Here is a 26045-nt window from a genome sequence, read left to right as displayed (position 1 = left end):
CCGCCGCCGCCACCCTACCGGCGGCAGGCTGTGCGGCGGAGGGCAGGACGCTGCCCTCGCCTACAAGCGGAGTGCCCGCAGGCGGCACCGCCACTGCAGTTGGTCGCACCCGCAGGCGGGCGCCCCTGCTGTCACCGCCACCCTTGCGGGCGACTCGCCCGCGGGTGGCGCCGCCCCTGCAGGTGGGCGCCCCCGTGGGTAGCGCTGCCCCCCCGGGCGGGCGTCCCTATGGGCGCCGCCCCCTCCGCGGGCGGTTCTGCCCGCGAGGCAACGCCGCAGGCGGTGCTGCCTCGCCGGGCGGCCACCCCTGTGAGGGGGTTTTGCCCGCGGAAGCAGCGGCCACAGGCGCCGCTGCCCTACGGCGCCTCACCCCGCGGGAGAAGCGGCCTCAGGCGTCGCTGCCCCGCGGCGCCTCTGCCCGCGGGCTGCCAGCCGCGCCGGCCGCAAGCCTGCTACAAGCAGGCCGCCGGCCGTCTGCTGCAGGCACAGCGCTTGCGCATGCGCCAGCGCTGTGCTGCCGGGCTGCGGCTGCCGTTGCAGGTGGCTGCAAGCACGCAGATCGAGGGCAGCAACTATTGCTTCCCTTCCTTGTTTTTGCGTAAACGATTTGACGTCAAAATTCTTCCTAAACACAACACACACAGTTCAAACCCAATCATTCGCACGAACAACATGACTCTTATTATGTTACTTAGGGAGATCGTATATCTCTGTTTCCTTGCAGATTTTTAGGAGAAGGTGAAGGAGGTCAAGCGTTAGAGCCTATGAGGCTCTAAATCCCTCCTATTTATAGAGGTCCCCTATCAAACCCTAATGAATCCTCCTCTAATGGGTATTGGATCTGCATCTAATAAGACAATGGCTCCATCGGATATCTCATATCTGAACCTCTACTCATCGCAATGACTACCATATGTGTGTGACCATCTAGGCCCAATATCGAGCTGGTCGTGAGTCATACATGTCAGAACTCCTTCTAACTTAGTGAATTATTATCTCTGTAATAATTCACTCGACTCATCGACTACGGACGTACTAAGCCACTACGCCGTAGTCCCCAGACGATACAGGGGAATCCAATCAATTGGACCTGTTTGTCCTTAGTTATCGTGTACCTATAGTCCCTCATCCATCTAATATCCCAGAGACCGTATATCGAGCATGGTGCTATCAGACCCATACGGTTTCTACTCGAGTCTCGCTCTAATCGGATTCTCCCGGAGAACTCTTTCTCTCTCAACCCGAATGACCCTAGCTAGGGATTTATTTGAGCAAGAACACATGGGATATTCCTCTCATGACGTCGAGAGTGGATGATCCTCTATCGACACTCAATAGCCTTCGTAAGGTCGACTACCACTCCCAATGATCAGCTGTACTAGATATGGGACAACCAAACATATTAGTCTAGTATCAAAGAGTGGAGCACTCATACAGGACATCCTTGGTGTCTTAAGTCTAAGGACCAGATACACCACTAGGACTACGGAATCGTTGTTTGACAATAAGGCATTATTAACCATCCAGCATTCCATAAGCGGATCAATCAGTGAACTCATTCTCCAATGAGCACTTCTACTATATCCCTAGTGTCCCTACATGAGCAACTATGAGACCAACTGCATCCATCATATGGACGGGTATACAGCACACCAATCTGTCCGGTTATCACAATGTCCCTCTCGAGTAACCTATGACCGGGATTATTTAGGATCTGTGTTTAGAGGTGAATCGATCTCATTATAGTGATCTTATCACAATCTGATTCCCATTGCATAAATCCAAGGACATCACAATATATATATGCATATATGCAATAGTTATAAAGTGGATATATGCCAAAATATAATAAGCAAAAAGATTCTGTATCAAGTCACACGTGTCATCACTCACGTGATTGGCTTGTTGGGCACCTATGACTAGCAGACGTTGTCTAGAAGATCTTCTCAACTAAGGTTTTGCGGGAAGTTACTTTCTAACTTCTTCTTGCTTAACATGTCCTATAGATAGATCAACATCGAGCTCTACACTATCTTCCTACACATCTCACCCATCACCATGATATATTGGAGGAGTAACTTGGTCACAATCTGCTAATCCTTTTACAGAAGTCTTGGCTAGTGCCTCCTTCAAATCCTCAAGGATTTGATCCTCAAAGAAGACCACATATTTGCTTCTAAACACCTTCTGCTTTTCTGGATCCCAAAGCTTGTAACCAAACTTATCATGTGAGTAACCAAGAAAAATATATTCTTTTGTCTTACCATCCAACTTTGACCTCTCATTGTTTGGAGCATGTGCAAATGCATAATAACTAAACACTCTCAAATGCTTGTAGGAAACATATTTCCCTGTCCATACATGCTCTGCAACATCACCATCTAGGGCTGTACAGGGTGACAAGTTAATCACATCAATTACAGTCCTCAAAGTCTCATCCCAAAACGTTTTAGGTAGCTTGGCCTGTGAAAGCATACATATGATCTTTTCCATGATGGTGCAATTCATCATCTCTACAATTGCATTACGCGAAGATGTACTAGGAACTGTCATCTCATGTTGGATGTCATGTGGCCTATAATAATTATTAAACAAGTATGTGTACTCACCACTTGATCTTATGTATTTTAATTGCCTTTCTGTCTCCCTTTCAACTCTAGCATGCAACTTTTGAAAACATTAATAACCTAATCTTTGGTCTTCATAACATAGGCCCAAACTTTCCTAGAAATGTCATCTATAAAAGTGATAAAATAAAGTGCACTACTGATACCAAGAACATTAATAGATCCACCATAAGTTTTTGTCCTCAAAGGACCCATATATCTGTATAAACATGATCTAAGGTATGTATTTTTCTAGACAAAGTAGGACTAGTAAAGGAAACTCTAAATTGTTTACTAGCCAAATAATCAATACAAGAGTTCAAATGTGTACCTCTAAGGTCTAGCAATCCATCTCTCTTGGAAAGAACTTGCAGTCCCTTCTCGCTCATGTGTTCTAGTCGCCTATGCCGCAACTCCATACTGAAGTCTTTCTCTGTAGCATTCAACTGCTAACCACAATCTTTAGCCTGCAACCTATATAAGGTGTGATATTTCTTTCCACTAGCTATAACAAGAGAACCTTTACTGAGCTTTCATTACCCTATATGAAATCTACTATCATAGTCTTTATTATCTAGTTTTCCAACTAAAATTAAATTCAGCCTCAAATCAATCATATGCCTCACATCCTTAAATACCAAATTATAGCCAAGGTTGGTCTTTATGTTGATATCACCCGTGCCAATGATGTATGTTGTGTCATAGTTGTCCATTTTGATAACACCAAAATTTCCAAACCTATAGGTAGCAAAAAACTCCCTCTATGGTGTAGTATAATAAGAAGCACCTGTGTCAATCACCCACTCAAGATCATGACACACATAAGAAAAAATATCATCAAAAGGAGACAAAATCAAATAGTCACTACCTTACTTTAGTTGTGGTATTATATTTTGATTCTATAAACTCCACTTCTTTTTTCTTTTTCTTGCTCTTCTTAGGTTGCTTTTATTGATTCTTATAATGTCATTTCTCACTATAGTTGTAGCAAACAATATTTATTTTTGATCTTGACTTGTTTCTACCTATGCGTAAACTGCTTCTATTCTTGGATTTTGACATTCCTTTGTTCTTTGAGATAAGTGCATGTGAATCAATCTGAGATGTTGTTGAATTTTTTTTTCTCAACTCCTCATTCAACAAACAACTTGTTATTTGACTCATAGTGACAACACCATCTAGCGTAGAATTACTGAGGGAAACCACTAATGTCTCACAACTTTCTAGTAGTGAACTAAGAAGTAACAATGCTTGCAACTCATCATCAAGAGATATTTTTATAGAGGATAACTAGTTAGTGATACTCTACATTTCATTCAAATGCTTAGCAATAGAAACACCCTCTTTATATTTCTGGTTTACAAGTTTTCTAATCAAGAAATCTTAGTTGCTAACCGTTTTTCTTTTATAGAGACATTCCAACTTTTTCCAAAGAGAGTATGTAGGACTTTTAGTAGAAACATGGTGAAAGACACTATCATCGAGCCATTATCGAATAAACTCGACCGTTTTTCGGTGTAACCTCTTCCATTTATCATCTGTCATAGTTACGGGCTTTGCACTATCCCCTTGCAAAGGTCTATACAAATCCTTGTAATATAAGAGATTTTTCATTCTTGGTTTCTGTATCATCCAATTATTTTCATTCAAGCTAATCATATGAGAAACACTACCGGCCTCTATATTCGAACACAAAAATTAAATCACCAAAATCTTACTATGATACTAGTTGATGGGATAAATAGATGAACGAACTTTGTATATGAATAAATACAAGCAGTCCATAATACGCAGCGAAATTAAATGAAAATCACAATCAAACAAAACACCAAAATTTACGTGAAAAATCCATCCAACGTGAAGGGTAAAAACCATGAGACAAATAAAAGAAAATCCACTATAAAAAGAAAATCCACTATAAGAATAATGAACATATAAATATCTTTTACCCAAAACCCAAACAACAACCACAAGAGAATAATTGAGATACAAGGATTACGTCATTATGTACAATATCAAAATCTCTCCAAATAATTATAGCAAGAATCTACTATAGATTTAATATAACCTGAGAACATTACTTGAATGATCGAGACCGGTCGTTGTCATTGTCTCTTCTTATTTTTTTATCTTTTTCTTTTTTTTCGAATCACGTTGCTAATATAGTTTTCTGCCCTCGTTGCTATAGTTTTCTGTCTCTTCTTTGTAGCCACCGTAACCCGATCTAGGTTTAGGTTAGAAAGGAAAATAGACAATGAGCTGTTAAAGTGCACTGTAAGCTAAACCAACGGGCTATTTGCCCAACACCTCCGTCATCATTTTCTTACTTTCTTCGAGTTCATAAATCATTTAGAATACATACTTTCTCTCAAATGCACACACTCACTCTCAATGCTACGTAGTTGGGTTCTTCTCCTTAGTCATCATCTTTTTCTTGAGGATCATGTTATATATATATATATATATATATATAATTTTTGGCTTGCTATATATATGCAGGAAAGTGGACGCACTAGATGTGGTGGGCAGAATCCCGGACGAGCTGCAAAATTTGACGTACCTTACCAACTTGTATGTCCTCTTCCATCTCCGTCTCATATCTACCTCCTTCTGCATCCTACTACTTCTAAAGCATGCATGCAAGACAAGCATGAGATAAGAACTCATCATATCAAAAAGAACCTCCAAATGCAGATTACGAACATATAGACAACCAAATAAGTAAGAGCACTAATTATCAATCTATGGTCCCTAATATGCACAATACTTACATCATTTTACAATATATTAGTGACTTAATTTCCTATCAACATCATTGTGAGCAATTGAAGTTATTATGTCAAGCAAGCTTTACATCAACAGGCATTTGGTTCGAAACTATTTGACGGGTCCCTTGCCTGCATTCATTGGGACCTTGACCGGCCTTCAATACTTGTAAGTCCACTTACATTCTAACCAAACCTATGATGTCAACAAGTTTGTTCTTGATTGGATGCAACTTTGCAGGTCAGTGGGTACTAATGCACTTTCAGGAGGCATACCAAAGGAACTCGGCAAGCTCACCAACCTTCTCTCCCTGTAAGATATCATTCTTTTTGATGCCCCATTTCTCAGCCAAAAATCCTCCACATGATTTCATGAACTGCAAGAAGTAATTATAAAAGTATCATGAATTTTATTGATAGCTATCAGATCAGGGTTGTGGAAGATAGAGATGTGTTCTCCTTTTGTCAGTGGTAATTATGTCATATCGGATTCGGATATTTCTTGATGAACCGACTCCTTTTCTTTCACTTCCCCCGCCAACGACGGCCATCAACAGGCAGTCTGACTGTCGCGTTCTGCCATGTGTTCTCCTTACTCACGGCCACGCATCTGCCGGAAGACAACCCCCGAGGAGGGAGCGAGAGGTGGAGGCGAATGATCGCCTGATAAGATCTTTACAGGCTCTGCTTTTTCGCATGGGCAATGGTTGGTCGGCCGGGGTAGTCGACCAATCTGGTGCACTGCTGTGTCCATAGTTTCCTAATGGCATCAACCAAAAGATGCCAAAGCGATGGGTATGCATTTCGTGCATCCTTTCGAGTCAAAAGACTGCTGTGAAGATACATTACACCCCGACCTCCTTCAAATTGGCGCCCGACCTCCCCCCCCCCCCCCCCCCCCCCCCCACAACCTTTGAAGGTCGTCGATTCAATCAAAATCAAAAGTATTACATAATATGCAAAATTCTTTGGCTTATCAGTCTTACATTTAATTTGAGGTAGAAAATTCTTGCTTCTTAATGATGAACTTGATTTCTTGAAGTGGATTTTTTGTTGTTATTATGCTGTCTTTGGTAAAGAAAAGAACAAGGGGAAAAAAGTTTGTGACCGATCTTTGTTTTATGTATAATGAACACTTACATTTTGTTGATTCACATGTACTGCAATTCCTTCCTTATTGACATGTGTTGCAATCCCATGGCATAATTTTCTTCAGATGATGTGAAAGAAATATGAATAATTCGATTGGTTTTATTTTGCAGGAGTATTGCTACAAATAACTTCAGTGGCCCGCTCCCTCTTGAGCTTGGCAACCTGACTAAATTGCAGCAATTGTTAGATAGCTTTGACAGCCTTATTTGTGTTTTAGTGCTTCTAAACACTAGAAGTTTTTTAGTTGGTATTTTGTGCTTACATACAGTAATTATTGGGTAGGTATGTGAGTAGCTGTGGGGCAAGTGGTGAGTTCCCATCAACCATATCAGGACTCCAAAATTTGAAGACCTTGTAAGTCATCTTTTTCATTTATTTATTTATTTTTGCATATCAATTGCGCAGACATAGATGTTGCTCACCACTTTTTTTGTCTGTATCAGGTGGCTAAGTAACAATAATTTCACTGGAAAAATACCAGACTTCAGCAGGACTAATATAACCGTATTGTAAGTATTGAGAGGAATAACTTTTATGTAATATCTGATATCTAGAATTTTATTTTAGTTATGCATCATATTTTCCTGCAATCTGTGTATCTATCACAGCAAAATGTTCGAGCAGCAGTTAAATTTGTTTATGTGTTAAAACAAAAGGATATCTAGCAGATTTCTGGTCAACTTTCCATCAAATCTGGGCCAAGAGTTTCTTTATTTTGTAACGTAGCCTTTATGAAACATAGGCACATGCTTTATTTTGTTAATTTACAAGGTTATATTATCCACAATTTCATATGTTCATGAGCAACTGGAGTTTTTTGAATCTCTTTTTTGCCATCCATATGATTTTAGTTTCCAATAGCCAATTCTTACACATTTTTTTTACATTATAAATACTATTAGAAAATTAAGTGCAGTAGCAAATACAAAGAGATCTAGGCCATCCTTATGGTTTTGATGCACAGAGATTTCTGTTGTGTAATTTTTTGGAAGGATATTTTTAATAGAGTGTGGTATGACTCACATTAAAGCAATAGTCTTTGTTAGAAACACTAACAACAATATCCTTAATCTGCTTTTGGTAATGGACATCACACAATACATTCTGAACTAGAATTTGTATCTTAGTACTATGCCATTATGGTTATAGAACTCTATGGTTAAATGCAGTTGATGACATGTCATGTGCTTCTTTAAAGTATTTAAATACAAGGTATCATCTTACGGATAAGGCAGTTCTGTTCACTTTAATTCTCAGTTTAATAGTTTGTGCAATCAGCACTTCATAGGTGCCTCTAGCTTCTGTTATCTATTTGAAAATTATCTTAATTGCCTCCTGAAGCGGTTGCTCAGCTAGCTGATTGCTGAATACTAGGAGTTTTATGTCTTATCATGACTATCAACTAGGCTAATGACCACCATGGTGCAGATGTATGGATGTCACCAAAAGGCTCAATAGTTGTCCATGACAAAAGAATCTATAGGTGGGCATATTTGTGCAAGGTTGCTTCCTTAAAAACTAAATCTCACATTGTCAGTCCTATGTTCAAAATAATTATTTCTGCTACTAGCTTGTCATGCACAATTGAACTTATATTGTTGAGTCAAGATTGTTGAAATGACTTGAAATCAATGAAAAGTTTTCTGCAGAGGTATTCTTTTTCTATTCATACTTTGTCATTGTTCCAAGCTCCAGCCTCTTGAAGCTGTATCAACTTTTGCTTTTAAACATGCCCATATAAGAATAGTGATCTTCTTTTAGTTATACTAATTTTAAGATTGCTTCACCAGGAGAATGCAAGGAAACTCTTTCGAAGGGCCAATCCCATCAGGTCTTTCCAGGATGACCAATATCATAGACTTGTAAGGCTCATCTATTCCTAGTTATCTTAATTGTATATGTGTTGCACACTATTTAATTGTCTCACGGTGTATCTGTTGGTCTACTGTCTTTGTAATACACTACTGTAGTCATTGTTTTGATTTATACTTACCAAGGCATCACCATATACCATTTTCTTAATATCATTATATGCATAATGAATGCCTTTATTCATTACAGTTTTCTCTTTTTGCTTTTTTGTTGTCATGCAGAAGGATAAGTGACATACAAAAGGGGAGCTCATCGTTAGCTTTTATTAGTAATCTGACATCATTAAGCACCTTGTGAGAAAAAGACTCAACAATCTATTTTGTCTCATGCCACTTATCCTGCAGTAACAATTAAATAAGTCATGTATCATCTATTCCTTACAGGATCTTAAGGAATTGCAAGATATCAGATATTATTCCCTCAAACTTTTCACAATACACCAGTTTTCAGAAACTGTAAGCCTGATTCAGATGAATGTTATTGATGATGTTGCTTGTCATGAATGACAATTTTCTGGCTCCACTATTTTGTTTTTTACCTCCCTTTAATCTGTAAGAAATTGGTATTCTAATTTAGTGAGAGATATTATTGTCTCACAGGGATTTGAGCTTCAACAATCTTACAGGACAACTTCCTCAGTCTCTCTTCAATTTGAACTTGCTTAGTCACTTGTAAGAAAAATCCCTATAAAAGAGTTATTTGTAAGATAAGTTTGTGGTGTGAATTCATTTTATAAGCATCCTAATAGGATGCTAGTTAAATTTGGTTACTATTGTACTTATTTTGAATTTTATTTTCCTCCTATTGCAGATTCCTTGGAAATAATAATCTATCTGGTAGCTTGCCCGCTAACAAGAGCGTGACACTTCTTAACATGTATGTTCTTCAGATTCAGTTTCTTGGAAGCTAATTTGCGATGTAGTCTTTCAATTCTTTGGGTAACTGCTTTATATTTAGAATTAGGAGAACTTTATCTGTCTATCTCATTCAGGGTTTTAACACTTACACTGTTGCTTGTGTTTTGATCAACAAACATTACTAAAATCTTCCCAGCAAGTGATAATTATTGTGTCATTTTTTTTTATAGCTATTCTCTAATACTGGTCTGATGAACCTGCTTCTTGTTTATACAATATTTGAGTGTTTGATTCTGGTTTATGTCTTTCCTGCAGAGATCTATCTTATAATCAACTGGCAGGAAGTTTTCCTTCTTGGGCTAGCCAACAAAATCTGAAACTGTATGTTTATTTAAAAAGAGATTCTTCATTGTACTATATTAGCCATGTCAAATACTTGGTAGTTCAAATGTTTCTCATCACTCTTTAACTACATCATTAAAGCAGATATTTAGAAGACATGGGAACATTCTGTAGTATAACTTATTACGATATCTAATGAATTCCTTCAAAAACATATGGTTGCATTTTGGAACCATCTTGCATAAATATTGGTCGACTTCCCCATTAAGTCAATTTTACTTCATTTAGAGAAAACAGGAACCTTATTTTGCTCCATGAACAAGAGATGGCCTATGGTGATTAAACAGGACACACCAAGCTGATTCGTAACTTTGTGATAACACATGTAATTTTTATGGAATTACAACTAAAGTTTTGTTCCCTTATATTGTTTATACTATGTAGTACTTAGGCCCCTTTGCCTTCCATTCTCATTCATATTTGGTAGACCATAAGAATTAAGAACTACCAATTGTGATACTCATTGCAGTAATAATTACAGGAACTTGGTGGCCAACAACTTCATAATTGGAAGTTCATAAAGTTTTGTTCCCTTGTATTGTTTATACACTATGTAGTACTTGGGACCCCTTGCCTTCCGTTCTCCAGTGATTCATATTTGGTAGACCATAAGAATTAAGAACTACCAATTGTGACACTCATTGCTGTAATAATTACAGGAACTTGGTGGCCAACAACTTCATAATTGGAAGTTCATAAAGTTTTGTTCCCTTGTATTGTTTATACACTATGTAGTACTTGGGACCCCTTGCCGTCCGTTCTCCAGTGATTCATATTTGGTAGACCATAAGAATTAAGAACTACCAATTTTGACACTCATTGCTGTAATTATTACAGGAACTTGGTGGCCAACAACTTCATAATTGGAAGTTCTAACAGCAGGTGCTTCTGACCTATAACAATGATTTTACATCCTTAATATTTTTTTCATCTGGGGTGACATAATTAAAGTGTTATGTACAGTGTTTTGCCTTCAGGATTGAATTGTCTCCAACGAGATATATCGTGCAATCGTGGGGCACCAATTTGTATGTCGTAATTTTGGTTATTCATTATTAGTCTTTCCAATGTTAATATATGAATGATTTAGTTTTTGATGCTTGCAGATTCTTCATTTGCAATAAAGTGTGGTAGTAATAAAACTATAACAGCTTCCGATGGAACTTTGTATGAAATTGACAACCAGATTCTAACTACTGCTTCTTATTATGTGACTGAGACAAACAAGTGGGCAGTTAGTACTGTTGGAAGCTTTTCAGATGCCTCAAATGCTGACTATATTCTATACAGTTTATCCCAATTCACAAATACTCTAGAATCAGAGTTATATCAGACTGCAAGGATATCTCCCTCATCACTGAGATACTATGGGCTCGGGCTTCAGAATGGAAATTATACTGTTAAGTTGCATTTTGCTGAGACACAGATACTTGATCCACCTACTTGGAAAAGTAATGGAAGAAGAATTTTTGATATTTATATTCAGGTAAGTTAATGAAGATGTGTGTTTTGGTTTTATCAGAAAAAAAAAAGCGGGATGTGTTTTGGAATGTTTGCTAAGAGTATTGTAGAAGAGAAAAATCAAATAAGTAGTGGAACACCCAAATTAGTCCCACATCGAAAGTGAGCAAGATTATGATTGACTTATAAGGGTTTGATGAGTGTACTATTATTCATTTCAATCTATGTATTTTTGCCAGTGATCTGGGCCTAACGAAGTTGATAAGGCAGCCCATCAAGCTCGAGTCCTGACAAGTAGGCTTTAATATATGTAGGAAACGTAAAATATGATATATGCTTTTAGTTAACGTGGTAAAAATGCAAAATGAATCATTGACTTCGATAATTCATAGGAACAACAATCATTTTCTAAAAGAGAATCATAAATATATCTCTTTCGATTTTTTTAACTTACATCTTTAATGAACTATTGTGGAAAAATGACCATAACTTTTTATCTCTTGGTTCTTTTCTTTGAAGTGTGACTGATAGTACAAGAGAATTTTTAGTCTAGCTGAACATTGTTGGAAAGAGCAAAATTATTACTTTGAATAATAAGTTAGATATTTGTAACAGAAATAGCTCAACTAACAACGGTAAACACCAATATTTTAATATTTATGAATATCTATTCTAAAATAAGAATAAATCTAGAAGTGTTTCAGCTGAGAAATGGCACAAATCAATATATGGTATCTTCACCTCTGATTCTTTCTGAATTAATGAACTATTGTGGTTAACTTTTGTGGAAAAAATGACCATAACTTTTATCTCTTGTTTCTTTTCTTTGAAGCGTGACTGATTGTACAAAAGAATTTTTAGTCAAGCTGAAACATTGTTGGAAAGAGAAAAATTATTACTTTGAATAATAAGTTAGATATTTGTAACAGAAATAGCCTTACTATCAATGGTAAACACCAATATTTTAATATTTATGAATATCTATTCTAAAATAAGAATAAATCTAGAAGTGTTTAAGCTGAGCAAAGGTACAAATCAATATTTGGTATCTTCACCTCTTATTCTTTCTGAATTATTTTGACTTTGTCGAAATTTGCCAAGCTTATCTATTTTTTTTCAGGGAAATCTTAGAGAGAAGGATTTTGATATAAGAAAGGAAGCCGGAGAGAAATCCCTTGCAGCTGTCATCAAGGAGTATGTAGCTCCAGTAACAGACAACTTCCTTGAAATTCATTTCTTTTGGGCTGGAAAGGGTACTTGCTGTGTGCCTACTCAAGGTTATTATGGAGGATCCGTTTCAGCCATTAGTGTATATCCTTATGGTAAAGCAACACTAAGTGAATATCTTGCTTTTTGTTTAGCATGTTATTGTACCAGCATCTTATTTTCTTTTCTATTCTTCAGATTTCACTCCAACTGTTAGTAATAAGCCACCATCTACTACGTCAACAAGTAAGAAGAAGACAAGTATTATTGCAGGCACAACAGCTGGTGTTGTAGCTTTAGGTCTACTCTTAATATTTGGGATTTTGATATATTGGCACAAGAAAAGACTCAACAAGGAGGAGGATGATGGTACACCTTTCCACTAAACATCTTTAAAAATCTACAGTCCATCAGAAGTTAACAAGTGTTTCTGTTCTTTTTTTACATGTTCAAATCATTTAATGCAGAATTTATAGAAATGATTGCTAGGCCAGACACTTTCACGTACTCTGAACTGAAAACTGCGACTGAAGACTTTAACTCTGCCAATAAGCTAGGAGAGGGAGGATTTGGTCCTGTATATATGGTGAGAATCTGTGCAAGTTCCTAGATGTATGTAAACAGAATTATCATGTGACTTACCATATAAGTTTGTCTACAATGCTTGCAGACTACTTAAATATGTTTTACCTGGTGCCAATTTGTATATTAGCTACCTTAAAGACAGAGTTTGTGTCAATTAATCTGCTGTTCATCTTTCATTATCTGGTTTGTTAGGATCAAAATCCATCAGTTTGAAATGTTTGTTTTGTAGCCATTAATTATTGGTACTCTATGGATTATCATGATAAAAATATTTTCCTCGATAGATGTGTCTTTTATTTGTTCTTTAATTATCTTCTAGTGGGTTCTTTGTAATGATAGTAAATTCAATCCCCAATCTATTAATCCATGTGGCATAGACAGTTCATTGAATATAGAGTATTGATGCATGCTCCTCGTGCATTTTTTATGTTTTTGTGCAAAGAAAGCAACATTTTATTCAAATAAAATAAAGTGCTGTACATAAAAATGGTTTAACAAACTCGCTCTCCTGCCAATGCAGAATCTGGAAAGAATATTTTACGTACTCTTACCCTACAAATAGAGAAATTATTTCCATATCTTGAACCTTAGTGATCCAAATCATAAATGAGCAACTTTACCGATGTACCAGGCCTCATCCTCTTCTATTTTAATTAATTAAATCTATTTATTTTTTAAATACAATTCTTCGTTGGACTAAGCTAATAAGAATTTTCTGTTCTTTTCTTAATTTTACAACTTGCTTGCCATCAGTTTGTTTTGCCTTTGCTGGAAGAATTGATGCATCTTGTTTCACTTATTGTCTTTCAGTTTTTGGAAAAAGAAAAATAGGCAATCATATGACAAAATAAATATGCATATTGGGAAGAGTTTACAAAGAAAACAAGAAGAAAATTCACCTATTCCATCATGTAAACTAAAAACAAGAAGAAATCATTAAGAAACTGGTTATAAGTTTGCAAACAAAACCAACTGAATAATGACCTAGAAAATAATAAATATCCAGAGAGAAACATACTGACATTGCAAACCAACCTACCAAAGTATCCCAGAATGACCAGTGCTTACCACCCATCCTCGCTTGGAACACATGTCAAACTCAAACAAAGCATATGAATACTGAAGCTAGCCACAGTGCCAAACTAAGAACTAATCAAAATCCACTGATCTTATTAGTCACATTAACCTGCAAAGGATGCAATAATGCAATGAAGCTTTTTCTAGGTTCCCAGTGGACATATTATACTTTGTTATGTAAGGTGTATATTAATATTAACATCAATTTTGTGTTTTGTTATTTTTATACATAGGGTAAACTTTTTGATGGAAGGACTGTGGCCGTGAAGCAACTTTCAGCAGCATCCAATCAGGGAAAGCGTCAGTTCATGACAGAAATTGCAATTATATCTGCTGTTCAGCATAGAAATCTGGTGAAACTATATGGTTGTTGTGTTGAGGGAGGCAAGCGACTTGTGGTCTACGAGTACCTGGAAAACAAGAGCCTAGATCAGGCAATCTTTGGTATCATTTAATACCATCTCAAAAAAGAAAGAAAACATCAATAGGAGCTTTCATTTTTTTAATTATGTATCCTACATGTTTTGCAAATTTTATGAACAGCATCTTTAAACTTAGTTGTGCATATGACTATGTATAATGAATGCATTGCAGGTAAGAACAATTTGCACCTTGATTGGCCCATTCGCTTTGAGATATGTTTGGGGATTGCAAGAGCTCTAGCGTATCTTCATGAGGAATCAAGAGTGCGAATCGTACACAGAGATGTCAAAGCTAGCAACATTCTCCTTGATGCCAATTTAAACCCTAAAATATCAGATTTCGGGCTGGCGAAGCTTTATGATGATAATAAAACACACATCAGCACTAGAGTTGCTGGTACAATGTAAGAAAGGCCAACACCATTTTTCCTTGCATTCTTTATTCTATCAGGCTTTACCCATGATATCAGTTTGTTTCTTTCTTCAATTGCACCATTAGGGTTTGCTGGTTTGTGTACTTTATTGGGATATAACAATAATTTTACTGTACTTTCCCAGAGGATATCTTGCACCGGAATATGCCATGAGAGGGCATCTCACAGAAAAAGCTGATGTTTTTGCATTTGGAGTTGTAGCTCTGGAGGTTCTTTCTGGAAGGTCCAATGCAGATCAGACCCTTAAAAATGAGAAAGTTTATCTTCTTGAATGGGTAGGTTCTCCAGTTTATCAGATATTGGCTTAGAAAACATGTCAGTTTTGTAGGGTTTAATAACATCCATTTGAAGGCAATTTCTTGCTTGGCTCTTTCACAATGTAAATACCATGACACGCTGATGAATATATCAGATAATGGTAAGTTGATGATATGTCGATTAACTCTGTATGCATCCATGAAATAATTTACAAGACCATGAGAAATTGCCTTTCACACTCACTTTGTCAAACACCTAGTCAAATGCCTATCATTTGTGTGATTGAATACACTCTCTATTTCAATTCATTCCCTTTGATGTGATTATATTGTATTCCCATCACAATCCCATCAATTATGTCTGAAAAAATATATCACTCTATGACCAAATATTTTTGTTGAATGTACTGGAACTTGACAAAGTGGATGTGGATCCACTGTTCAATGGAAAGATTAGGACAATCATTGAATCCATCTTTCTTTGTCAAATAAAAAGGTAAAACATTCCCATTATCAATTGGCATTATAATGCTACATATTCTGATCCGTTTTGGTGTTCATTTTCTGTAGGCCTGGAATCTACGCGAGAAACAGTGTGAACTGGAATTGGTGGACCCAAAATTATTAACATTTGATGAAGCACAAGCAATCCGCGTTATCAATGTAGCTTTGTTGTGCACCCAAGCCTCGCCAATGTTACGCCCATCGATGTCGAGAATTGTGGCCATGTTAACAGGGGATATTGAGGTAAGTGAAGTGAAGTCAAGACCTGGTTACCTGACGGATTGGCAATACAACGACTTGAGCAGCAACTTCGCCAGTTGTGGACTTTCTGAACCCGTCATCTCAGGATCTCAGAATGAGAGGTTCAGCACAGTATCAAGCACAAGCATGGTGCATAACATAGGAAGCTCAGCTTCACCCACACTACCGATGCTAGAAGTTATTGGTGATGGAAGGTAGCCATTGCTTCACATCACTTTTCACTTTGCTGCCTAATTGCTACGGGCAATTTAGACCTTCTCAACAGTTAAAGCACGAGGCATTATGCAAGCAACAAGAGTTTGCCATTTTGAATTGATTCAACACCATGCTGTATCTCTGGTATGAAAAATGGTTTTGTGATTAAGGGAATTTTGAAGGTGTGAATATTTGGTCCTATAGATGATCAGTGAGATTGAAAATGTTCTAAATTTGAAACTTAGCACTCTTCTGCTTTGCAAGAATAAATAAAATGTGTTTATGGTTGTTTGTATAATACAGAATTATCTTATCAAGATAGAACTTGTGGAAAATTTTTGTTGACTGTCAAAAGATTATGTAAGCATATACTGATGTTATGGAAACAAATGTAAAGATTTATTATACTTCTAGGAAGAAGAAAAGAAAAATTGGAAAATTATGAAAAGACCTGACTCCTACCATAATGTTGAACTTTTGGTTGTCAAAGATTAGAATTAGCTGAACCTAAATTTGGATGGAAACTCTAAGTCTAGGCACCCTTTTTTTCCTCTAATTTTCAGCTGTATAACTGATATGCAAGGAGCAAACATTTTGTAGGATACCTAACATCATTGATATGGAATGCATTGATAAATTGAACAAGGAATAATGCTTACTATCTTTGGCCCAAAATTCCTTACTCTCGACAAGGGAGATAATTAATATACATTTAGAAGCTGAAGTGTGTGAAACAAAATTGTCATGTTCTGGCTACATGTTTGATTGTTTAAGCCGATCATTATTTAAGTCTACTTCATTTCTGAATCAAAACAACTTAAGAACACTCTGAGCTTAGTCTTTTACTTAAGTTTTAATAGCCCAACTAAAAAACAGATCTGCAGCAACGAATCAACTACCACCCGGTGGTAATGCGTTATAAGATTGTGATTAGATGAATATTAATTCAAATGGAAATGGAAATATGCGAGGACTCTTGAATCGCTTAAAATGCAAAGATTTCAAGAGGCTGCTCCCTTGATTCATATCAGTGAAGCATGGACTGATCCGTCCAAACCAATGCATGAACAGAAAAAGGAAAAATTGAATTATTCTACTAGATGGTTGATTATTAGGAAAAAAATAAAAATTGTCTAAATATAAAGATTTCAAAGGGCTGCTCCGTTGATTATCAGGATTTCAAAAAAAATGAAAATCCTAAATCTTTTAAGATTATTAAGAATAAAAAACCACTAAAAGTCCCAAATGTAAATAGTCAGTCCAACGTGATCCAGACTTGTGTATAGAAGAATGTTCGAGGTATTTCCGAGGTGAAAGTATTGTGCTCTTGAGGTAGAAGTATTGTGCTCTCAAGGTAAAAGCATTGTGCTCTCAAGGTAAAAGCATTGTGCTCCCAAGGTGGAATGACGTGCTCGTGAGGTGGAACATTGTGCTCCTAAGGTGCCACTTGTATGAAGACTAAAATCGGAAGAGGTTTCCCAACCTAATCCCTTTGATGCTCAAGTTACTAATTTGATATCCACAAATGTGGATTCGAGTAGTTAAAAAAAAATCCTCTTTTGTTAGGTTTAAGACGTCTTTTTATATCTTAGAGGATGAGAAGAAAATTTATTATTATCTGCCTTATCATAATGGATAAGAAGAAAGCATATGGTTGTCTTTCTTGTCAAGAAGAAGGTTTGAAATTACTTTCCTTGTCATAATGGATGAGAAATAGTTTGTGATTATCTTCTTTATTATAATAGATGAGAAGGAAGCTTGCGTTTCCCTGCTTTGAATCTTCATCCATGTAGGCAAATGAGTGAAGGGTGACTTGGATCTCACATGACAACAACGTGTCAACTGATAATAGATTTCCTATCATTTGTCCCCCCCCCCCAGGCATGCTTTGGGTCTCTTGTGAGAAGAGTTCGAAGCTAATCATTTAGTTTGTCCGACTTAGGAACGTTCAAAATCTCGTCTTGCGAGTCACGTTCTCTTGGCACGGGTTAGGTTTTCACAATTCATACATCTTGGGCGCATTTGGCCTTGCACCTCTACTGTAGTGGATCTCTTCACATGGGTTAGGTTTTCTAGACTCACGCATTTCGAGCGCATTTGACCTTGCGCCTCCACCGTAGCGGATTTATCTTAGCGTCAATCGGATTTTCCTGACTCATGTGTCTCGGGCATATTTGACTTTGCGCCATCATCGTTGCAGATTTTTCTTCATGCGGGCAAGGTTTTGCTGACTTATGCATCATGAGCGCATTTGGCCTTGCGCTTCTGCCATAGTGGATTCATCTTGGCATGGGTCAAGTTTTTCGGATTCACACATCTCGGGTGCATTTGCGTTGCACCTCTACCGTAGTGGATTTTGCTAGTCAGAGGCGCCCTGCAAGCCAATCACGTGAGTGATGACACGTGTGACATATTACGTAATCTTTTTGCTTATTATTATTTATTGATATTTTTTCACTTTATATTATATGTTGCATATATTGTGATATCCATGGATCTGTGCAATGAGAATCAAATCGTGATGAGATCATGACAATGAGATAGATTCGCCCTTAAACACAGACCCTAAATAATCCTGGTCATAGGTTGCTTGAGAGGGACATCGAGATAATTGGACAAACTACTGTGTTGTATACCCATCCATACGATGGAAGTGACTAGTCTTATAACTGCTCATGCGGGGACACAAAGGATACAGTGCAGGTGCTTATTGGAGAATAAGTTTATTGATTAATCTGCTCACTGAATGTTGGATGGTTAATGATATCTCATTGTAAGACAATGATTTTATGGTCTCAGTTGTGTATCTAGTCCTTAGACTTGAGACACTAAGGTTGTCATGTATGAGTACTCCACTCTTTAATGCCGGACTTATAGGTTTGGAGGTTCCAGATCTAGCACAATCGATTATCGGGAGTGGTAGTCAATTTTATGAGGACAATTGAGTATTGATAGAGAACCATCTGCTCCTGATGTCATGAGAGAAATATCTTATGTATTCTTGCTCAAGCATATCCTTGGCCAAAGTCATTCGGATTAAGAGAGAAAGAGTTCTTTGGGAGAATTCGATTAGAGCGAGACTCGAGTAGATTCTATATGGGTCTGATAGCACTATGCTTGATATACGGTCTCTAGGATATTAGATGGATGATGGATTATATATACACAATAATTAAGAACAAATATATCCAATGGATTGGATTCCCCTGTATCGTCTAGAGATTGCAGCATAGTGGCCTAGTACATTCGTAATCAATGAGTTGAGTGAATTATTATAAGAGATGATAATTCACTGAGTCAGAAAGAGTTTTGATAGGTATGACTCATGGCCAGCTCGATATTGGGCCTAGAGGCTCACACATATATGGTAAGTGTTGCGACGAGTAGAGGTTTGGATATAAAATTATTGAATCTCAAATTTTGATGATGAAATCAATTGATGAGTTTGTGATCTAATCTGCGTTTTTGAATGATACAGGACTAGGTTCGATCAAGGAGAGGCAAATTGATTAGAGTAGGAAGAATCATATTGGGCTAGAGTGAACATGTCAAAAGATTAGATGTCGGACCGAAGGATCGGTCGACGTGTCGGCAGAAGACTCGTGCTGTGAATTCGGGCATCTGGCCGAAGGAGTGGACAATGCACGAAGGAGATCGGAGTTGTAGAGGTCAACATGTCGATTGGGCAAAAGGCTGCAAAAGAGGACGATGTGCCGAAGGATCGGACGAGTGTCGGATGAACCAATGACATGCCGAACAAAAGATTCATGCTTTATAATCATAAGTCTAAGATCAAAGTAGTTTATGGGGCTAATTGAGATAACTTTTGGTGTAATCATGTTAACTCAATTAGGGGCCAATTGGGCCTTAATTGGGATTGATTTGGGCTCATTGGAAGGCCCATTTAGTGACCCAAAAGTTGGGTCAGGCGGTGGCACCGACAGAACAGGCGGTGGAACTGCCTGTGAGTTAGAAAACTTGAAAAACTCGATCTCCGAGGCTGTCAGGTGGTGGTACCACCAGTCTGGATGGTGATACCATCCATACACAGTCTCCCAAGCGGTAGTACCGCCAGACTGGGTGGTGGTACCACCCAATGTTAGGCTGCAAGCGGTGGTACCACCCAGTGCAAGAGGTGGTACCGCACATACCCCGAAATCTCGAGGATTTGAATTTTAGGCTCCAAATTTGAATTCATTTGGGGCCTATAAATACCCCACTCTTTCTTGCTTAGAATGATAAGAATTGAGTAGAAAGGGGGAAAGAATCCTCGAGATTCTTAGAGAGGTGTGAAACTTGTAAAGGTTCTCTCCTTGCCTATCAAAAAGAGAATAGAGTTGTAAGAAGGAGGTTGATCTTCATCTATTAAAGAAAGATCGTTAGTGGATTACGGTGGCCTCGACGGAAGAGGAATCGATGGAGTGGATGTAGGTCATAACGCCGAACCACTATAAATAGGTTTGCATTTACTTCTTGCAATTTACATTTACTGCAAACTGCCCTTCTTTACTTGCATTACATCTACTACACTAATCCGTATGCTTTCTGTTGGGAAATCTTGGGGGCGACATCACATGCGCAGTGGAAGAACAAGAAAACAAAATCCCCGATTCCCAAAGAGATGTTTGTCGTCGTGCGAAGATTAGTGCGCAAAATCTGCGAAACTTAAAACTGCATATAGAGTAGATTGTGTTACCTATTGAATCTCGTATTTTGATGATGAAACCAATTGATAATTATGTTTATGTTTAACTGCATTTTGAGTGATGCAGGTCTACTCGATCAGGATTAGACAATTAAGGCAGGAGGAATTAACGTTGCGCCGGAGGAGATCACGTTAGGATATTGGATAGCAGAAGGCTTCGGACGTTGGGCATCGGGCCAAGAGCGGAATTGCGCCAAGGATATCGGCGTTGTGGAGGTCAACCACCGATTGGGCAACAAGCCGCAAGAGAGGATGATGCGCCGAAGAATCAGATGAAGCACCAACCAATGACGTGCTGAGCAACAGAATGTCAATTTGCTTTATAATAATTGTCTAGATTGGAGTAGAGTTTTTGCTTGTGTGTGCAGGATTAACTATGATAACGATGAAGACATAAAGCAAAACAAAGTGTCGGAGTCAAGCGCGAAGGATTCGTTGGGAGTTCGAGAGTTCGACGAAAGTCCGAAGGTTCATCGGGAATGTTGCCGGAACTAGCCGAGAATGAGTAGGGAGCTTGCCGAAGGGTTTTTCGGAAGCTCGCCGGAAGGTTCGTTGGAAGTTCGCGGAGCTCACCGAGAAAGATCGGAGCTTGCCGAAGAAGCTCGTTGGAACTCGCCAAGATCAAATCATGAAGTCTAGGAGCTTGCCGGGAGTCCGCAGAATGGTTTTCGAGAGTTTATCGGAAGACCGTCGGAAGTTCGCCGGAAGCTCGCCGGAAGAAGTCTTGACTTACAGACTTTGTAATAGCTTAGAAAATGTCTTTAAATTCGTAGTTAGCACATTAATTAGGGTTAGGATTAGGTGTTAATCCTATAACCCAAGTAGGGGCCAATTGGGCCCGAGTTCGGACTGGTTTGGGCCAAGTTTAGAGCCCAACCAGTGAGCTGATTTGGCCTAGGCGGTGGCACCGCCCAGCACCCGAGAGCTGGGCGGTGACACCTCCTGGGCTGGGCGGTTGCACCGTCCAGCACCCGGGCGTTGGGCAGTGGCACCGCTTGGCTGGGCGGTGGCACCGCTAGCATCGGGAACATAAGAGAATTCAAATTTTTGGAGCTCAAATTTGAATCCTCTTGAGGCCTATAAATACCCCTCAAGTCTCAGCTAAGAATACAACTTTTGAGAAGCATTTTGATTGAGAGAAAAGTCTTAGAAAGTCTTAGCAAGTCTTGTTTTCAATTTGCTAGAGAGTTCTCCTTATTTCTTACTGAAAATTTGTAAGAGGTTGAACTGCTTGTAAAAGGTTGTAAGAGGGGTATTTACCCTTCCATTTCAAGAGATTTGCTAGTGGAAGGTGGGAGCCTCTTCGAAGAGGGGCCTCGCAAGTGGATGTAGGTCATTTGACCGAACCACTCTAAAATCAGCGTAATCTCTGGTTTGCATTTCATTATTGCTATTTACATTACTGCAAACCTTCTTACATGCTTTAGTTCCTTATTACCTTTACTGCGCAACTTTAAGAATACGCTTTCAAGTTAAGCTTTTCATGTTTCGTTCTTATCGTACGAAAGATTTTTCTAAAATCGAAGTTTTAATCCGCTGCACTAATTCACCCCCCCCCCTCTTAGTGCCGCTCCGATCCTAACATTACCTAGGGAGATCATATATCCCTGTTTCCTTGTAGATCTTTGGCAGAGGGTGAAGGAGGTCAAGTGTCCTCCTCTCTAGTGGTGATCCACATAGCAGGGCTGCAACGACGCTCCTCAAAACTCTAGGCCTGCTCTGAGGTGGAGAGGGGGAGGAGAATAGGAGAGGCAAGCAAAAGCTCTAGCCTATGAGGCTCTAAATCCCTCCTATTTATAGAGGTCCCCTGTCAAACCCTAATGGATCCTCCCCTAGTGGGTATTGGATCTGCATCCAATAAGACAAGGGCTCCATCGGATATCCCATATCCGAACCTCTACTCATCGCAACGCCTACTATATGTGTGTGACCCTCTAGGCCCAATATCGAGCTAGCCATGAGTTATACCTGTCGGAATTCCTTCTAACTTAGTGAATTATTATCTCTGTAATAATTCACTCGACTCATTGACTACGGACGTACTAGGCCACTACGCCGTAGTCCCTAGACGATACAGAGGAATCCAATCCATTGGACCTGTTTGTCCTCAGTTACCATGTACCTATAGTCCCTCACCCATCTAATATCCCAGAGACCGTATATTGAGCATGGTGCTATCAGACCCATACGGTTTCTACTTGAGTCTCGCTCTAATCGGATTTGTTGAATCTCGTATTTTGATGATGAAACTACTTGATATATGTTTATGATTTAATCTACGTTTTGAGTGACACAGGATGCTTCGATCAGGATGAGACAATTAAAGCAGGAAAATCATGTTGTGCCGAAGGAACATGTCAGAAGATTGGACGTTGGGCCGGTGGATCGGTCAACGTATCGACAGAAGGCTTCGGGCCGTGGAATCGGGCATCGGGCCAAGAAGAGCGGGTATTGTGCCAAGGATATCGGAGTTGCGGAGTCAACTGGCCGATTGGGCAATAGGCTGCAGGAGAGGACGATGCGCCGAAGAATCAGACGAAGCGTCGAGGGACCAATGACATGTCGGACAACTTGGTTAATTGCTTAGGATTAATTGTCTCGATCGAAGTTTTGTTTTAAGTGTGCAGGATTAACTACGATGAAAGTTAGACAAGCAGCAGGAGTTGCGCCGGAGTCAAGTTCATGATCACGTTGGGAGTTCGAGAGTTCGACGGAAGTTCGGACGGTTGTCGGAGGTTCTGCAATAACAGATCCGAGAAGTCCAGAAGCTTGCCAAGCGAAGCTCGTCGGAACTCGCCAAGTGGATCGTCGCAAGGTCCAGGAGTTTGCCGGAAGTCCGCAGAAGAATCACCGAGGGTTCATCGGATGATCGACGGAAGTTCGCCGGAAACTCGTCGGAAGAAGCGATTGACGCATCAGAGCAAAGCTGCAGAAATTGTCTTAGATTTGATCGTAGTTAGCACGTTGATTAAGTTGGAAAATGGGAGGTGATCCCATTAGCTTAATCTTGGGGCAATTGGGCCCCTGAAAAGATAGAAAGTGGGCCGAATGGAGCTAACCATTCGGACCCTGATTGCACCAGGAGGTGCAACCGCCTAGGCCAAGAGGTGGCACCGCCTGGGCTAAGCCTCCCAGCGAGACTGGGCGGTGCAACCTCCCCAGCCAGGAGGTGGCACCGCCTGGGCTCAGTCTTCGAGCAAGATTGGGCGGTGCAACCTCCCTGACAAAGAGGTGGCACCGCTTGGGCTCAGTCTTCGAGCAAGACTGGGCGGTGCAACCTCCCTGACAGAGAGGTGGCACCGCCTGGGCTCAGTCTTCGAGCAAGACTGGGCGGTGCAACCTCCCTGACAGAGAGGTGGCACCGCCTGAGCTCGGTCTTCGAGCTCTACTAGGCGGTGCAACCTCTCCAATCAAGAGGTGCAACCGCCTGATCCCGAAATTCCGGGATTTGATCGTTTTGAGCTCCAAATTTGAATTGGGTTGGGGCCTATAAATACCTCACCCATTCAGCACTGAAGGGACACAGATCCACACCGAATTCTTGATCTTTTCAGTGATTCTAAGAGCTCAAATTTGTGTAAAGTCCAAAAGTTCTCCTCTTTTCTGTTCTTCAAGTCTTGAGTTGTAAAGAGAGGAGAGAAAGGATCTGTAAGGGTTGTCTCCTGAGCCCGTCAAAAGGAGAGAAACTGTAAAAGGGTAGTTGGCCTTCGCCTATTGAAGGAAGGCCCCTAGTTGACGTCGGTGACCTCGCCGGTGGAGGAAGCCAAAAGTGGAGTAGGTCAAGACTGACCGAACCACTCTAAATCTCTGGTTTGCGTTTATTTTGAGCACTTTATCATTACTGCAAACCTCCTACATAGCTACTGCTCTCTGCGCTTTTACGAACAAGTTTCTAAGTTCTAATCTTTTCGAATCTGGATTCAGACGTCAATAGGTGTCTTCGTACGATCTTTACATTGCAGCTTACATTTACGTCTTGAATCTGTTTATAACTGCGAACTGTCTTCTGCGCTTTTACGAATGAGTTTCCTTGCAGTTTACATTTACATTTTGATTCTATTTATAACTGCAAACTGTCTTCTGCAATTTTACGAACGAGTTTCAACATTTAGACGTAAAACTGCATTTAGACGTAAATCGGCTATCCTCGCACAATCATCAGATTTCAGTTTACGTTTACGTCTTGATTTCAACTGCATACTGCCTTCTACGAGTATACAAACGAGTTTCAAAGTTCAGACGTAAATCTGCGTTTAAGACGTAAATCTGCGTTTAGACGTAAATCTGCGTTTAGACGTAAATCTGCTCTTTGCAGATTACTTTCTGAGCTGTACAATAGCAGCACATTGTCTTTATACTGCTGCTTAAACTGCGCTTAGACTCAAACTGTGTTTAGACGTAAACTGCGCTTAGACGCAATCTGCGCTTAGACGCAAACTGCGCTTAGACGCAATCTGCGCTTAGACGCAAACTGCGCTTAGATGCAATCTGAGTTTAGACGCAATCTGCATTTAGACGCAAACTGCGTTTAGACGCTAACTGTGTTTAAACGTAAACTGCACTTAATCATAAGTAATCTTAGAATCGGTTTTTGCATCAAAATAGTTTTTATCGAACGAACGCGGCTTTCGTTTTTAATCGCTGAAAGATTTCCACTGCACTAATTCACCCCCCCCTCTTAGTGCTCTCGATCCTAACAGGATTCTCCCAAAGAACTCTTTCTCTCTCAACCCTATTGAATCTCAGATTTTGATGATGAAGTCAATTGTCATTTGTTATCTAATCTATATGTTGAGATAAGTGTGCAGTATTAACTATGATGAAAGTAAGATATGCAGCAGGAGTTACGCCGGAGTCAAGACAATGATCACGTTGGGAGTTCGAGAGTTCGACGGAAGTTCGGACAGTCGTCGGAGGTTCTGCGGGAACAAATCCGAGAAGTCCATGAGCTTGCCAAAGAAGCTCGTCGGAACTCGCCAAGTGGATCGTCGCAAGTCCAGGAGTTTGCCGGAAGTCCGCAGGAGCATCACCGAGGGTTCATCGGATGATCGACGGAAGTTCATCGGAAGCTCGCCGGAAGAAGCGATTGACGCACCGGAGCAAGTTGCAATAAATGTCTTAGGAAATATCGTAGTTAGCACAATAATTAAGTTGGAAATGGGAGGTGATCCCATTAACTTAATCTTGGGGCAATTGGGCCCCTGAAAAACCCAAATTGGGCCAAATGGATCAACCCATTCGAACTCTGATTTCTGCTAGGCGGTTGAACCACCCCAGCTAGGCG

At 39.5% G+C, this 26045-nt stretch overlaps 1 protein-coding gene across 2 annotated transcripts in view; it reads left to right on the top strand.

The window, feature by feature from the left end:
- LOC135678949 (probable LRR receptor-like serine/threonine-protein kinase At1g56140) overlaps window positions 1-16354 on the top strand; it is a 36758-nt gene extending 20404 nt beyond the window's left edge. For both annotated transcript variants that reach the window (XM_065192219.1, XM_065192220.1), the window contains 22 exons: window positions 5106-5177; window positions 5469-5540; window positions 5613-5684; window positions 6634-6705; window positions 6806-6877; window positions 6967-7032; window positions 8314-8385; window positions 8617-8688; window positions 8779-8850; window positions 8995-9066; window positions 9206-9271; window positions 9568-9633; window positions 10492-10536; window positions 10618-10682; window positions 10761-11140; window positions 12236-12437; window positions 12520-12690; window positions 12789-12907; window positions 14217-14427; window positions 14578-14809; window positions 14964-15114; window positions 15667-16354. In XM_065192219.1, coding sequence (XP_065048291.1) covers window positions 5106-5177; window positions 5469-5540; window positions 5613-5684; window positions 6634-6705; window positions 6806-6877; window positions 6967-7032; window positions 8314-8385; window positions 8617-8688; window positions 8779-8850; window positions 8995-9066; window positions 9206-9271; window positions 9568-9633; window positions 10492-10536; window positions 10618-10682; window positions 10761-11140; window positions 12236-12437; window positions 12520-12690; window positions 12789-12907; window positions 14217-14427; window positions 14578-14809; window positions 14964-15114; window positions 15667-16059 — 2815 coding nt within the window. In that variant the 3' untranslated portion in view covers window positions 16060-16354. The remainder of the gene's footprint in view (window positions 1-5105; window positions 5178-5468; window positions 5541-5612; window positions 5685-6633; window positions 6706-6805; window positions 6878-6966; window positions 7033-8313; window positions 8386-8616; window positions 8689-8778; window positions 8851-8994; window positions 9067-9205; window positions 9272-9567; window positions 9634-10491; window positions 10537-10617; window positions 10683-10760; window positions 11141-12235; window positions 12438-12519; window positions 12691-12788; window positions 12908-14216; window positions 14428-14577; window positions 14810-14963; window positions 15115-15666) is intronic.
- The last annotated feature ends 9691 nt before the right edge of the window (window positions 16355-26045 follow it).

The sequence above is a fragment of the Musa acuminata genome, chromosome BXJ1-7 (genome assembly GCF_036884655.1).
Source record: "Musa acuminata AAA Group cultivar baxijiao chromosome BXJ1-7, Cavendish_Baxijiao_AAA, whole genome shotgun sequence".
NCBI classification, from domain to species: Eukaryota; Viridiplantae; Streptophyta; class Magnoliopsida; order Zingiberales; family Musaceae; genus Musa; species Musa acuminata.
Note: the sequence above shows the minus strand (reverse complement) of the source record. Positions and strands in the feature narration are given on the sequence as shown.